This window comes from Amblyomma americanum, chromosome 5 (genome assembly GCF_052857255.1).
Source record: "Amblyomma americanum isolate KBUSLIRL-KWMA chromosome 5, ASM5285725v1, whole genome shotgun sequence".
NCBI classification, from domain to species: domain Eukaryota; kingdom Metazoa; phylum Arthropoda; class Arachnida; order Ixodida; family Ixodidae; genus Amblyomma; species Amblyomma americanum.
In genome coordinates, this window is record NC_135501.1 from 166,130,638 (window position 1) to 166,146,573 (window position 15,936).

Sequence of the window (15,936 nt, forward strand, 5' to 3'; positions counted from 1 at the left end):
CGCCTGCAAACGATGCGAAGCACGTTCCTTCTTTCCGCGTGTCGTTGTCGTAAGCAAAAAACGTCAGGCTAAAAATTCAATGCAAACAGCATATCTCCTTTGAAATCAGACATACAACATACAACTCAAGTATTTATTTCGCTTTTCTCTTGTTTCACTCTTTGTAGAGTTACGTAGGTGAATTATCAAGTGACAACTTCGATGTCCAACCACCTTCACAGCGAAGGTTGGAGCCACAGTTTTTTTTTTTCTTGATGGGCTGTGGATGCAAGGCTGGTGGCGCTGTCGATCGAAGAACGTCTGCGCCGAAACCCAGTCATCATGTATGGATAAAGGTCACTGTAACTATTAAATCCCATAGCCGTCTGCACTCGCTCCATTTCTCTGCCACTTTTTTTACTTTATGCTCTGTCTGCCCGGAGGCAATTGCTGGTTTTCCGAACATGGCGCCGCCACGGCAGCACGCACTTCAGCAACATATATAAGCGAAAAGTGATTAAGAAACTTACTGAACGATTACTATACTCGACAATGTGAACAGCGCAGCTGAGGTATTTTCATCTCGTGATAGACTGATGTAAAGATTTTGATAGAAACACACCGCCAAACGCAAATGCACGAATTTTAATCAGTGCGGATTCTAAAATGCATTTGTCATGACTTGCTGAATGCCATACCTGAAGTTGCCAATGCGAGGGCCTGCGGCGTTGTAAAGCTGTCAATATGACAGCTTCCGAGTAAAGTCATTATTATTATTAACGAATTGTTTTTAAACTACCGCTGAGAAGTCTGCCGTGATCGCACTGTTTTGGCGCCTTGCTTTTCGATTGGTTTCGGCCTCGGCCGGGCGAACGGTCCTCTCCTCTGCGCCGTGGCGCTGAGCTTCGCTTCGGCAGCGCGTACCACTGGATTCTGGCACCGGCGGCCCTGAGCCCGTGCCGGAGATGCAGACGAAGCACTTGCACAAGCTGCATCGCTGATTGTGCAGATAGAACTGCCTCAGACGAGCTATACTGCGAACAGCCCTGGAAAACGTGCCCACTACTTCGTCATAGTCGCTTACTCCGCAGGTTACGCCGACACCGACGATCAACAGCCCCAGGAACGGGCGCTTGCCTCACACGCTTCGCTAGTTCGCCGCTCCAATTGCTCACTAGGTGGCGCGCTACGCAGCAGCGGCCGCACATCCAGAGCGTGCTACATTCCTTCTCCCTTGCCATAACCTCCTCCTTCCACGGTAACCACCCTCCGGTTACGCCGACGGCCTACAACGACACCGACGCTCAACCTAAGGAATGGGCCTTTAACAGCTGCGCTGTAATATTTTTGACCACCTCGACCCAGCAGCTACAGCGCCGTTCAAGTTATTGACGACGTGGTTTGCGCGCCTTTGAAGGGCACTGACCCACCTCTCACCCTAGTTGTAAAATATAGTGTTTTTTTCGCACTCCTCGGAGCATAAATGGCGTGTTGGACGCCATAGTGCACATGCATTAACACTATGTCCTGCAAAGCATGTCGGGAGGCAAGCAGAGTTGGCGTATTTTGAATGTTAACGATAAGAGGGCGATTCCAGGTGCGGGAATAATCGACTTGAAGTGTTTTCTTCAGAGCCCGGAAAAGCGTTTCACATTGCGAGCATCTCATCACGCATTTTTTGTTCAATCAGTCACATTGCAAAAATTGCCGTGCAGTAAATTTGTCTCCAAAACAGCGTTGTTTTAGGCTGAAGATATCTGTTGAAATTAAGAACACTTCGAAATTTTCCGCAGGAATGACCCAGTACTTGTGCACCGGTCTCGTATGCAGAAGGTCGAAATCAAATCCTGCGGTCTGTCCGCCCGGAAGTTCTGAGCTTGGGTTAAGGGGCCAGTCTGCACGTTCTGATAGGAGGCGCACACCCACAAGTTTTGTTTCACAAATGCTTCAATGTACTGTTGCCAACAAATGTTTTCGGAATGCAAAATTACAAAAAAAAAACATGAATTTCCTCGCGGCTTAGGTGCGCGCATGCAGCCAGACATTGAGGTTGGAAATTGTACAAGCCAAGCAGGGAAGTGCGAGGCGCGCCCAGCAATTGTAGTTCTTTGTAATTTTCGTGTTCCGAAAACTTTTGTGGGCACCTATACATGTGTCTTCATCATGTTCACGCGCACTTACAACTCTGCAAGTGACACTCGCTCACGCAAGGAATACCGGTAGGCATATATAGGTGAAACGCCTACACGTTCGCTTGTATACAATTAATCCCACCGGAAAGGGGCTGCGGCCGGATTCAAACCGGAACACTCGTGTTATATTCCTGAAGTGTGTAACGCAACGTAACTGGATGACCCGTAGATAAATTCAAACTTCGCAGTGCGCTTATCACAAAGACACGGATTGTAATGTATACCTGATGAGAATAACTATGTTATCTTCATACGTTCGAAACAAAGAGACAGAAACACAGATTATACAGTTGCCCCAATAAATAAACCGACAAGAAATTTGTGCTTGTTGTTTTTTGATCCTAAAACAAGCTGTGTTTTTGCGTGTATTTTTCCTTGCTGCCCTGAGTGTTACTGTTTCTCGCTCCAAGGGGAAAAACCGAGCCTAAATTTTTGCAGTCGCGTTTGGTTTCGGCCGGATGTTAAGTAATCAGACGACAACATTGCTTTGTCTGCTATCTCGCCATCTTTCATTCAGAAATGTCTCCATATTTATCGCAATTCTTTACTTGTATAGCTATGCATACTTTTGAAACTTCAACGTGCTGCTCAAATATTTACCGTCGAGTTACTTCGATTTTAATCTGTTTTCCTCGTATCACGCAAGTGAAACGAAGAAAATAGGGGATTTGTATGCCTTCGAGTTGAACACACTGTGCGCAGCTTCTTCCTTTTCAATAATGCACAGCCTGGCGCTTTGCTTAATTCTCCGAGTCGGTGCCGAACGATCGATCGAGGCGTAGCTTTGCATGAAGCGCGACATTCCTGCGTGCACTGCTGTATAGCTATATCTTCATAGCGTGAGTGCGCGCCGAGACTCGGGCGACCCGCTGACCGCATCGACTTGGCGCACTTGGCGTGAAAGTGCAGCACGCGGGAGAGGGCTGGGCGTCGCCGCGGTGCGCGTCGATCGCCTGCCGATGCATCGACCAGCTTCGTCCAGGGCGCCGGCTGCAAACACGCGTTTCTCGCCCGCTTCGTGCGTCCTAGCAACCGAATCGACACGCGCGCTAGTCGATGAGCAAAACGCGCCTCGTGCATCTCACGACGGCGGCGAGGCAGTTCGGAGAAGAGCGCCACCCGCGGTCACGCCACGCTCGGGAGCGCAGCTCGTCGCATTCCTGCAAGCCCGAAAGTCATGCGACATAACCCGCGAGACGTCGCCCGGATCGACCATGAGGGAATCTGATTGCGCCGATCAGCTGCAAGGAGCAGTGCAACACTGTACGTCCTTTGCTTCAAACTAGCATTGACGTTGCTCTGAAAGCACTATTTATCGGCAGGCTTGTTTAATAACGCTGCTTTGCAAAACCCAAATTCAAATCTCCAAACGTTTCCCGCAAACTAGAAGACAAGCACTATTTATCGGCAGGCTTGTTTAATAACGCTGCTTTGCAAAACCCAAATTCAAATCTCCAAACGTTTCCCGCAAACTAGAAGACCGAAGCGCCATCTACTAGCTGCAGTACTAACTAATTTAAGCGTCGGACTGCATCTTTGACGTTGTGGCGCGCCAGTCTTCAAATTCTCCCACTTTTGAGCCGCTTTGGGTAGGTTTTTGAAACATTGGTCTTATGTGGTAGGGCCTTTGAAGAGTGCCGCAGCTGATATTACGGGCTCTGACCTAGCGAAGCTCCGGATCATTGACCTGAAGAGGTCAAACCGCCGCTCATCTGTCCGGTTCGCGCGTGTTTGCAACAGGTGCACCAGCGGTCGCGGACTCGCGGTTGTTGACAGGGGCAGTTGCAGACTGCCGAGTCTCCATTAGAGCCAAAGAGTCAATATCATTTCATGGATTGCTTTCCCGCGTTTGTGTAGCATGTTCGCGCTGCGAATAGACAATCATCGGAACAGAGCAGTCATATATAGGATGCAGTACACACCTGGGCGTTTTACCGAATCTGGCAACTAATATTTAAACACACAATTTTTTAGGTATAAAGATAGCTTTTGCGGCATACAGTTTTGGCGGACGTCAGAAGACAGGTGAATCATTTTGACGAACTAAATTAGCTTAACTGATAAAAGTTGACTGAATAAGTTATAACGGTTAACTGTTTAACTATTACAGTCAAGGCACCTGGTTGCAATTAGAGATTTTAGCTCGCCATTAATAGTCACCATCATCATCAGCCTGACTACGCCCACTGCAGGACAAAGACCTGTCCCATATCTCTCCAATTAATCCTGCCCTGTGCCAGCTGCGGCCACCATATCCCCGCAAACTTCATCTGATCCGCCATCTAACTTTCTGCCGCCCCATGCTACGCTTGCCTTCTCTTGGAACCCAATCCGTTAGCTTGCCTTCGCATTGCATGCCCTGCCCAAGCCCCGTTGTTCATCTTGATTTCGACTAGGATGTCATTAACCCGCGTTTGTTCCCTCACCCACTCTGCCCGCTTCCGGTCTCTCAACCTTACACCTATCATTTTCCTTCCATGGCTCGCTGTGCTGTCCTTAACTTAAGCTGAGCCCTTTCCGTTAGCCTCTCAAGTTTTCGCCCCGTAGTCGTGAGTACCGGTAAACTGCCATTGATTATGTGGAAGAACCTTCCAAATGCGCTCCACACCATTGTTATTCAATTCTCGTTATTTCACTCTTGTGATCCGAATTAGTTATCGCTATATTGGATTTTAGAATTCGAAAACGCGTTTACCTTCGGCACTGCGTGGCTCAGTAAAGTTTTGCCGTCGCATGCGCAATTCGAAAATCCAGCGCCTTTGAAGCCTTCATGAAGGGCAACGCCCACTAGTACACGTCACTTCGCGACGAACTGTCATGTGACCTAGCTTTTGGCCAACCCAGGCTAGAGCAGCGGCCAGCAGCGAGCAGCGCACTTCGGAAGAGGTAGAGGTCATGACGCGCGTGACACGTGCAGTGGAATGACGTCACTGACGTGCACTGGTGCGCATTGCTGCTGCCTGCGCTTTAAAGCTGGGGGGTCTTGGATGGCACGCGAGGTGGCCAAAACTTGCTGAGTCACAATGCCTAGGGTAATCGCATTTTCGAAACTCTAAAAACCGATATGGCTATACCAATGCACATCTACAAACCTCTAATGCAGCCAGGCGCCTAACAGTTATTTATTTATTTCCAACTATATACTAAGTTAACCATTAGAATTTAATTAAGAAGTTGACCAGTTAATTTTATTCACATGTTTTCTGACGTCCGCCAACAGGGGTATTACTATACCAGGAAACCGATATTTACATCTCAAACTATTTTTAAAAATTAGTGTCAGGCTCCGCTGAAACACCGCGCATAAAAACTGCATGTGTACAAACTTCAATTCAGCGACGACATGCGATGACACTTGCAGGCTCGAAGCTGGTTTTCAGGAAAAGAAAGACGCAGTAATTTCCTCACTTCCCAGTGTAACGTTAGGGAGCTTTGCTGCTGAGCCGGGGGGCACGGCTTCAAACCCGGCCGCGACGGCCGCGTTTCGATGGAGGCAAAGCACAAAAGGCTGTGCGATGTCAGTGCACGTTAAAGGAGGTAGAGGAAAGGCAGGGAGGTTAACCGGAAGAATAACCTGTTTGCTACCCTACACGGGGGGAAAGGGGTGAGGGGATAAAAAGATAGAGAAAACAGAGTAACCGAAAAGGAAATCAGCGTGCAGAGCCAGCAAGCGTTCGGTGAAGTCACAGCCTATCGTGCAGGCCAGAAGTTCTCAAGAAGCGGAGCAGTCAGTGCCTTGGAGGCCTTCACCGCCGACGATCGCCGCGGTCAGTGACCGAGAATCTTCATTTCCCTCAGTGGGCACGGATCTAGACGCTCCAGTGCATGGCAGAGCGACTACCTTTCGGCACTATAGGCAGGGCGTTCACAAATAATGTGGGCTATGTATAGTCTCGTCACACCCGCAGATGGCACATGCAGGGCTGTCAGCCATACCGATTAAGAACGAGTTATGGTTGGTGAAAGTTGCACCAAGCGACAGACGACAGAGCAAAGTTGTTTCCACGTCGTGGTGGGCCGGATGGGAGCCGGAGCTTCAGATCTGGGTCCAGTTATTTTAAAACGTGAATTCGAAACTTGGCCTGAATTCCACGCGGCAAGCGTGATCTCCGGTGCAAGTGCGAGAAGCCTGCCCGTTAAAGATACTCAGATGGTCGAAATTTAGACATGTCTAAAAAGGCGACAGACGCAGAGTACCACCCCACAATTCCTGCACAATTGCAAAGGTTTCGACTGAGTCAGATGCTGTCTCGTAATCTATGAAGACTCTAATAAAGGGTTGGTTGTATTGGCGCATTTTTCTATCGCCTGATTGAATTGGTGCGAATATGGCCTATTGTCGAACATTTGTTCGCTGTTATGAATATACATAGAGAAATGAGTTGTGAAGGGGGTGGAAGATTTCATAAAGTATAGTACTTGTGTCGAATAGCCTTCCTTAAGGCCAGCCTGGTCCCAGGGACGGATTTATGGCGGTGGCGGTAGGCGGAAGGAACGTCCCCCACCCCCCCTTCCACTAAGCGAGAAATTTTAAATGAGAAAACCATACTGAGTCCCATATCTTGGACGAAAAAAAATTTAAATACAAAGTTCTAATGGGACCGCGCCCCCGTCACCTCTTACCGCCTCCTCCAAGCCATAATCCATCCCTGCCTGGTACTTTGGGCTATCGAAGTCTCGGGTTGCCCTAATTCTATCAGCTATTACCTTAATGAACACCCTGCAACTGTGTCCATAACGCGCCCCAGGAACACAGAGAGCTCTAGCTCTATATGTGCAAACGTGTCCCCCCCCCCCCCACCCCTCCCCTCCCTCCATCCTCAACTGTGGTCCATGGAACAGCAATTCCCAGTAAAGGTTTTAAGGCCGTGGACTCCGTTGCCATGGTAATCAGTGTAGCGAGAGACGCGCAGCGCGTGAAACTACCATGTCAGTGGGACTGGTTCGCGGGATTCCCGCGCGCCCAGCTGACGGGGAATGCCCCCCGCGTGCGGCGGCGCAGCGCGTCGGTCACGCGACCCGCAGACATCGACCGAGGCAGCGCGAGCCGGCGTCATGGGCTGCGGGGCGGCCAAGGGAGCGGAGATGCCGCAGCAGCAGCAGCAGCCGTCGGAGCAGTCCCAGCAGCAGGTGCCGCGGGCCGTGGCCTTCGACGTTCCGTTGGGCGATGCGCCTCCGGCCACAGCGGCGGCGCCGCCGGAGCGCTTCCTGGTGAGCAAAAGGGAAAGTATGAAGGATGCTAGATGAAATTTGCTTCCATGACGTGCAACTTTTTAATCGGGAATGAAAGTTTCGCTGATTGTCCGTTATAGGTGCAGCTCCTGCAGAAATGCATTCCCGTCGATGCGATTGGCGACGAGTCATCGCACAAATTTTCTTCTAATTTTCGTCATTTTATTCTATCGATGCTGTCTTCTTCGTCAACCACTTCTTCGCAATTATTTTCTTTCTGAGTATTTCTTTTCAATTTAGTTATTCAACCAACACTGCTTCGTTTACTCGATTTTCATTCCGATTTCCTCAAGATCTCTCAAAATTCGTGATTTTTAAATCACAGATTCCTCTATATTTATAAGCCACTTCAGATAAGCCTGGATGAGTTTTTCCCTGTCTGGATCTGCACCAAACCCTGGCCAATCACCCACCGTTGGTATGAGCCATCGTTTTCGAGGCAACAAAACAACAACCTGGATAACAGTGCTGTTCAGACGGGCTTGAACGTGGACTGATTTTCAGTCGAGCTCTGCTGTGCGGACACAAAAGCGTGGTGCCGTGCTAAACTGGCGTGCAAACCCTTTAGAATAGATTTCTGCATTCAAACGTCGCATTACAATGAACGTTTGGAAAGCGCCCTCTTTCCCTGGAGCACGTCACTTATCGGTACAGTACCCACCTTGCAACGCAGTGCATTTTCACTGCCTGGACGCTGCAGACGCCTAGCGCGTGCTCTTTAGACATGTTCCCAGACAACGCAAAGACGTCCTGAGCATGACCTCATGTATCAAGGCTTTCTTTTTTCACGGGAGGGCCGTATTCAAAGATAATATAAGGGAAGGTAACCAGAATAAGCAAAAAAAAAAATCTGGCTTATCAACTGCCGCAAAGAGTGGCTCTCTGGAGTTGAATTCTGCTGTCGGCATGGAAAAGGCCCAAAAATCTAACAGCCCAACCCCACCAGAAGCATGCGATGCATAAGAAACAGGTATAAAAGCAAGAACAATTTAAGATATATCTCCTCAAGACGTATAATTTTTCGGGTCACAACGATTTCCTTCATTAGATTACTACTGTACACATGTATCGTTTAATAAACCTGCAGTTTTTAATTAATGACAACGGAGGGCGAGAGATAAGGCTGGCTTGATCTTAGTTCGGTTTCACAATATTATCCTGCAATAGGACGATTGTAGGACATCTGAGGAATTTGCCATCCTCGAGCCGTCCAGCAAAGTAAATGCTGTGGACATTTAGCCACTGATGCACTCAAAAGGTACTCAGAATGTCCTCTTCGGGATAAGGGACATTCTGATCATTTCAGGATGTCATCGGGACGTTTGGTGTTTTCTGGGGTTCATTTCACTGAGAAAGCAGTGCCAGCTTCAGCCCCTCACAACTCGGAAATCTGGCGTCTGCTGAAATACAGCCGAAGCGAGAAGACTGCACTCTTCAGAAGCACCACACACTGCCCACCTCCGTACCGCACCCCGCTAAATACGGGCTGCCCAACCGCACACCGCTACCCTCCTCGACCTACTTCACCCTTCAGAACAATTCTTCCGCGTGTGTGAAGCCTCGGCTTAGAGTAAAATCATCATCGCAGCAAAAGCATCAAACTGATCACTGAGGGTAAAATTCAACCGCTCTCAGAGTATTGTCCGCTTCAGGTGTCTGATCGGCCCTAGTTTCTTTCACCTTGTCAAACAGCCTTGACTCGATGGCGCAAGGCCCGGACGGTAAGTAAGGCATGCGGGAAGAACAGCCGCGCCTTAGTTCTTTTACGACAGCACGCACAGACTATATGTGCTCAGAGTGTATGTGCACCGATGGCGCAGTTAAGCCCACTGCTGCCGGGAAGGGAGGGGGCGCGGGCCGGTTTCGTGTGCATGCTCATGGGAAAAGGGGGGCTTTCCCCTGAATGTGACATTTTTCCAGGAACCTAAAGTTATTGGACACCTCGTAGATGGTGCAACGTCATATGCATGGGTAGCGGCGCTAATATACGCTTCCATGATAGAATAAGATGAATTTTTCTCAAGAGGCTAGAGAAAGAGAGTCTATAGAGAGCGAAAGCAGATAATTCCCATAATTTGTACAATTTCACAGCCAGCGTTGTTACGAGCAACTAATTTTGTGCGCCTGACGGCCACTGTCTGCGTAGTCTGGGAGTGCCAGCCTGCGGTCTGGTCAAAGATACGCACGAGGGAGGTCACGGAGCTCGACATTGAGATCCACCTGGCTACATTTTGGAACTGGATGCTTGCCACAACACAGCGCGGGCACCTCTAGATCTCTGCCGTGTATAGCAGAACTTACGGCATCCGTTTAGGATGATCCGAGCAGCATGCTTTATTGCAGCATGTTTTATTGCAACAAGCATTCGCCTCGGCCGCCATGAAATATGTGGCCGCGGCAAAGAGCAAAATGCAACGGTTTTCAATTCAGTTCAACTCAGCATTGTTGATATATCCACACATGACGCACCACAATATCAGTATATTTTTAAACCCTACCAAGGGTTTTGAAAAAAAAAAAAACATCGAGTCTAATTTTGGTTTCCAGTTGGATCCAGTTGCGATGTCCAATTGATTCCAATTGTGTATTTGGAACCAAATGATTTCAACTGGACATTCCAATTGAAAGAGTTAGGAAGTCCAGTTGGTTCCAGTTGGTTCCACTTGTGTGCTTGGAACCAAATTATGAAAGCCAGTTTGGACGTTTCAACTGGAAGCAATCGGACATTCCAATTAGTTCTGATTGAAGCTAGTTGGTTCCAAATTCACAATCAGAACCATTTGAACATTAAATTTGTAAATATTGATTGGACCTAATGGTTTCTTTTTCCCCTGCGTGTACAGGCGATCACAAAAGTTTTCGGAACACGAAAATTACGAGAAAGTTTAATATCTGGCCAGTCTAAGCATGCAGTCACGAACTGATTGATATGCTCCGCACTTTCCTACGTGATCTGTACACTACACTTCTCAATGCCTGGTTGTGCATTTACGTAGCAAGAAAATTCAGCTTTCTCATGATTTCAGTGTTGAATTGAATTGGCTGTTTGGGAAAGGAAATGGCGCAGTATCTGTCTCACATATCTCGGCGGACACCTGAACCGCGCCGTAATGGAAGGTATAAAGGAGGGAGGTGAAAGAAGAAAGGAAGTGGTGCCGTAGTGGAGGGCTCCGGAATAATTTCGCCCACCTGGTGATCTTTAACGTGCACTGACTTCGCACAGCACACGGGCGCTTGTGCGTTTCGCCTCCATCGAAACGCGGCCGCCGCGGTCAGGTTCGAACTCGAGAACTCGCCCGCCGCGGTGGCTCAGTGGTTAGGGCGCTCGACTACTGATCCGGAGTTCCCGGGTTCGAACCCGACCGCGGCGGCTGCGTTTTTATGGAGGAAAAACGCTAAGGCGCCCGTGTGCTGTGCGATGTCAGTGCACGTTAAAGATCCCCAGGTGGTAGAAATTATTCCGGAGCCCTCCACTACGGCACCTCTTCTTCCTTTCTTCTTTCACTCCCTCCTTTATCCCTTCCCTTACGGCGCGGTTCAGGTGTCCAACGATATATGAGACAGATACTGCGCCATTTCCTTTCCCCCCAAAACCAATTATTAACTCGGGATCAGTAGCCGAGCGCCCTAATCACTGAGCCGCCGCGGCGGGTATGATTTCGGTGTTCCGAAAACTGTTGTGGGCGTCTGTACATGCAACCTTGCGGTTTGTTGCATTTTTGCTTTGGACCAGTGACAGATTATTTGTGTGAGCGTGTCATTGCTGAGGTCTGACTCGTTCGCAGAGGCGCGCCCCTGACTCCTCTTCAGTGACTGCCGAGGCGTTGCGTGAGAAGCTGGCCAAGGCCGAGCAGAGGCGACAGGAGGTAAGAGCTTGAGGTCGCAGGAAGACTCCGGGACTTTTCACAGTTCTCCAGGACGATGTAGCGCTTGTTGGTGGAGCGTATAGTGACGTTACCTGCGGAACAATTAAGCACCGAGGACGAAGGACAATCACGAAACTGGCATTCGGCAGATTTGTTGGAGATTAAAATGTCTTATACATGGTGATGGTTTTTCACCTTCACAGATCTATTAAAAAATGGCGATGATGGGCAGGTGGATGCTACCTTATATAGTGCACGTGTATGCTAGGCTTTGCGGACGCGAAACAAAGACGTATCGTCATGATTACCTAGGTACTTAGCCACATTTTATTGGTTACTCTTGAGGCTATTGATTTCGTCCTCCATGTTGCAATGACACAATTGAAGACTATATTGATTAGACACTAATCCAGCTTACCTAAGTTGCAGAGGTGTAGATCGTATGCATCGATCGCCACCGCGGTGGCTGAGTGGTTATGGCTCTCGGCTGATGGCCCGAAGGACGCGGGTTCGATCCCGGCCGTGGCGGTCGAATTTCGATGGAGGCAAAATATTGGAGGCCCGTGTACTGTGCGATGTCAGTGCACGCTAAAGGACCCCAGGTGTCGAAATTTCCGGAGCCCTTAACTGCGGCGTCCCTCATAGCCTGAGTCGCTTGGAACGGTAAACAAAATCAAATCAAATCAAATCGTATTCATCGATCCATTCTCTACTTTTCGCATCTGATTCCGAAACTATAGACGTTCATAGAGCGCCGAAGTACCACCAATAATAGCAAGTGATAATACGTCAATACCGGCACGAGCCCATGACGACGCCCTGCCGTTGATGATTACATACCTGTGCAGCGCCGCATCCAGCTGCGAGGGAGTTAATTCGAAAAAGGCACTTAGAACCAAAACGCTTTGACTGATTTGTGCCCCCCGCCCCTCCATCTTCTTTATGATGCAGCGACTAATTCACGAAGTGGTTTGCAGTGGCGCAACGCTCCGGCAAAAAGGCAATGCCTCGGCAAGGCCATGGCCACGGCCGCTCGATTCAAACACGCACAATGAGAGCATTTATCGAGCGGTCTTGCTTACGCGTCCCCACGCAACGCATACTCTCCCAATCGACCCTCGCTCTGCTGCATTTTAAATAATGACGAGAAAAAACAGTGCACGAGCGATAACAACCGGGACGTGGAGCTATATTTCGGATGGCTGTGCTGAAGTGTCACTGAATGGGCAATGGTTTTGCAGGAGTCTTTCATACTTACCGGTTACGAAACTTCGGTGCAAAACTTGGGCACTTCCTGCGACCGGTTTCTTAGCACCGTCACCCACATGAGCTTTGACGTCAGCTATAGGCCGCGTATCTGCAGCCTTTAAGCCTGGACTCCATGTACGCGAAAACTCACGCGAACGCGAAGGCGACGGCGGCGGCGACGGCTGGCGTTCGCTCCGTCGCTTGTGGGCAACCTCCATGCAAGCGAAGGCGGCAGGCGACGCGAACCCGCGACGTGCGCAGCGGACTCCGTGCTTTGCGCACTCAAGCTTAGAAACACACCCGTAACCTGTTCTCTCTCTTAAAATTTTGTGAGTGTGCCTCATAGTCAGGGCCAAAGGAATATTTCCTCTACGGCAGCGGTGTAGCGGCAGTGGAGATATATAGCCAAAGGCGTGCTTGCGGAGACGAAGTCGCATCACGGATTCACGGGGAGGTGTGCTTTCGTTCGGTGCCTGTGCACTCCGGCTTAGTAAAAACACTCCCATAAACTGTCACCGCAACCTGATTGTAAGTAAGCAAACTATAATATACCACTGAGAATGCGCGCCGCGAGTGTTTCTGCACAGTTGGAGCGCAGCGGCACGGTGGATCGAGCGCCGGTACCCGCGGCTCGACACGCATCTCTCACTGCAGTACGCCCGCTCGCGTAGCCCGCTCCAAATGCTGTTAGCCCTCCGCACCCAACAAGTGGATTCTTTTAATTAATTAAATCATGCGGGTCTGCCTCTCAGCTACAAAGCCAAGTATTTTCTCGACGGTGGCGATGACCAAGACGACGGGCGGGTTTCGTGAGATGTGCCCGTGAGAAACCGTGGACAAACCGGAAACGGCTTTGGGGGGCTCTGATTGGCCAGTCGCGTGGGGGACTTCCGGGCGACGAGCGAAATTTTCTGTGGGTGCAGATCCGAGCGACACGGCAAGCGACACATGCATTTTGCTTCGCGCGACGGCGTCGCTCGTCGCTTGCCGCCGTCGCCTTCGCGTTCGCGTGAGTTTTCGCGTACATGGAGTCCAGGCTTTAAGCAACACTGAAGAATTATTCTTAGCGCCGTAGCTGGCGCGACAACTATCTTCTAATGTTTAAACCATGGACCAACGAATATGTCGACACATGAGCAGCTTCACAATCTGATGGAAACCCTTGCAAAACAGCTGTTTAACATAGCGTCTAGGTATGTGAGCTAATTTGTTCAGGCTTTTATATGTTTAATTGTAACATAACAGCACGAACAAACAAAAAAAAGCATGAATGACAGTCCGTTATTCCCTCTGCGCCTTTCTCGTGCTTCGTTGCGGTAGCCACCCTGGTTGCGGTCTAGGCTTCTCAAAACTGCGAAATACTCGCTTAGACCAAACGATAGCGAGTCGGATACAACTCAAGAACGTAGCGGGTTTTCTCTCATTAAGGGCCCCCTTCCAGCCAATGGCGTCGGTCGATTCTCATCACCTTGCTGGCATGGCAATGCAGGTAGCGGCGCTACGATGGAGAGAGAGAGAGAGAGAGGTCTATCCCCGACTATGGAGGGATGGAACAATCCCCTTTCATCTACCACGCCCGGCTTTGGCGCACTAGCAGGGTCATGAGAATCGGCCGACGCCATTGGTTTGAAGGGGGTCCAAATACGGGGAAAATCAGCTGCGTTCTGCCATTTACCAAAGTAGAACTGCCATTTACCAACGTGACAACAGTGCGACTTTGCGATGGTTTCAGGCGCCAGCTCAGCTAGGGTGATATACAGGGTCTTCCGTTTTTATGGGCCGGAATTAAAAAAAAATTCCTGTGCGCAAATTTCTGGCCTAATAGAGAGCAAACAGCGCTCACAAGGTACAATATTATTGCTTAAGTTGTTTGAGGTCTAAATAAATATCAGTACTTGCCTGTATTTCGTGGAATTGGCGACAAACTGTTTTCGGCTACGAGTAAAGTTCTTGCAGACTCGAGCCAAGCAGCCAATCTTACAGGCTTCGCCATCTGCTGGACGGCGAGGCAAACGACGTCTCGGCTCGGTGGATGCGAGAAGCGCACTCTCCTTGAAGATGGGGTTCGTCTACCCTCCGGAATTAAGGTCACAAGGAACATCACTGCTTCTACTACTAAATACCGCAGTGAAAATGTGACACCAATAGCACACACTAATAACTGATCAGTCGGCGCTTGTGAGTTGCATATTCATCTGGCAGATGGCGCAGCTTGGCTCGCGTCTGCAAAAACTGTACTCATAGCCGAAAGTAGTTTCTCGCCAATTCAACCAAATACAGGCAAGTACCGATGTTCATTTAAATCTCAAACAACTTAGGCAATAATATTCTACCTTGTGAGCGCTGTTTTTTCTCAATTAGGCGAGTATTTTGCGCACAGGAATTTTTTAAAAATCCGGCGCATAAAAACGTGTCCCTCTACGATGCGACAGCATTCACGTACACACGGCTAGTGGTGCACCCGGGTGAGTGCGCAGTGTCTCGGGCAGAGGCAGAGACTGAGCTAGTCTTATTCGCTTACAGGTGCTGGAAGAGCGCATCCGGAACTCGAAGATGTTCTCCGAGAAGGCCACCGTACCGCCCGTGACGGTGACTTCCAACGACGCCTAGCCACCGCGGATCCGCACAACCAGCTGCAAGGGGCCATATATATTCCCCAATTCCCATTATCCCAACCCAGCCTGACCGCGATGACCTCAAAAGGATATACAGAGGCGGCGGCCACGAGATGGTACACATCGGCAGGAGCGCCTGCCGATGCATTCAGCACTGATCATAATGCTGCGCATTGAACCATGCACTGGAAGGAGCTGATGGTCTACAATGATGCTGTTTCCGCAGCCTGTGCAATCTGCCTACTCTCCAGAATGGACGTTTTTAGCATACCTGAGACGTATTAGCGGAGACGTATATACCGGTTTATCGGACGCCTCCTGCGCACGCGCAGTGGCCCCACCAGGCCCCACCCTTGCTACTGCGCAGGAGGCGTCCGGTAAACCGGTATACGTCTCCACTGATACGTCTCAGGTATGCTAAACACGTCTAATGTTAAACAAGGTCCGACGTTTTGCTTGGAGGGACACTAAGGACGATTTTATGCATCGTGCATTTGCTCCAAAACCATGAAGCTCAGTATCTATAGGCTATTTTTATTTCTGTTAAGTTTTTGTATATTTATATCCTTATAGAAAAGCGTTTTCAAATATGCCTTTTTGTACTTTAGCGCTGGCATCACGAATATTTGCGCGGAAGTGTAACGGACGCACCATCGCAAAGAACGCGTATTCGTGTGTCCCCATTGGCAGCCCGTTGCACACAGGTGTGCAATATGAAAGGGAACAAAATATGAGCACTAAATTATTGATTACTTCACAAGTGTGGCAAGCACAGTTCTTTCACTTTTCTAACTAGCTTTATTC

General features: G+C 49.4%; 1 protein-coding gene across 1 annotated transcript; it reads left to right on the top strand.

Moving 5' to 3' along the window:
- Positions 1 to 7,191: 7,191 nt before the first annotated feature.
- LOC144135234 (uncharacterized) lies at positions 7,192 to 15,402 on the top strand. Its single transcript, XM_077667970.1, has 3 exons — positions 7,192 to 7,382; positions 11,189 to 11,269; positions 15,041 to 15,402. Exons 1-3 carry the CDS (start codon positions 7,227 to 7,229, stop codon positions 15,125 to 15,127), a joined length of 324 nt encoding a protein of 107 aa, XP_077524096.1. The 5' UTR covers positions 7,192 to 7,226; the 3' UTR covers positions 15,128 to 15,402.
- Positions 15,403 to 15,936: the final 534 nt, after the last annotated feature.

Bases quoted from the DNA above. Each gene is read 5' to 3' on its own strand.
- LOC144135234 (XM_077667970.1), top strand. From the start codon at position 7,227: ATGGGCTGCGGGGCGGCCAAGGGAGCGGAGATGCCGCAGCAGCAGCAG. The intron at 7,383-11,188 runs GTGAGCAAAAGG...ACTCGTTCGCAG, and splicing joins CGCCGCCGGAGCGCTTCCTG to AGGCGCGCCCCTGACTCCTC. The intron at 11,270-15,040 runs GTAAGAGCTTGA...ATTCGCTTACAG, and splicing joins CCGAGCAGAGGCGACAGGAG to GTGCTGGAAGAGCGCATCCG.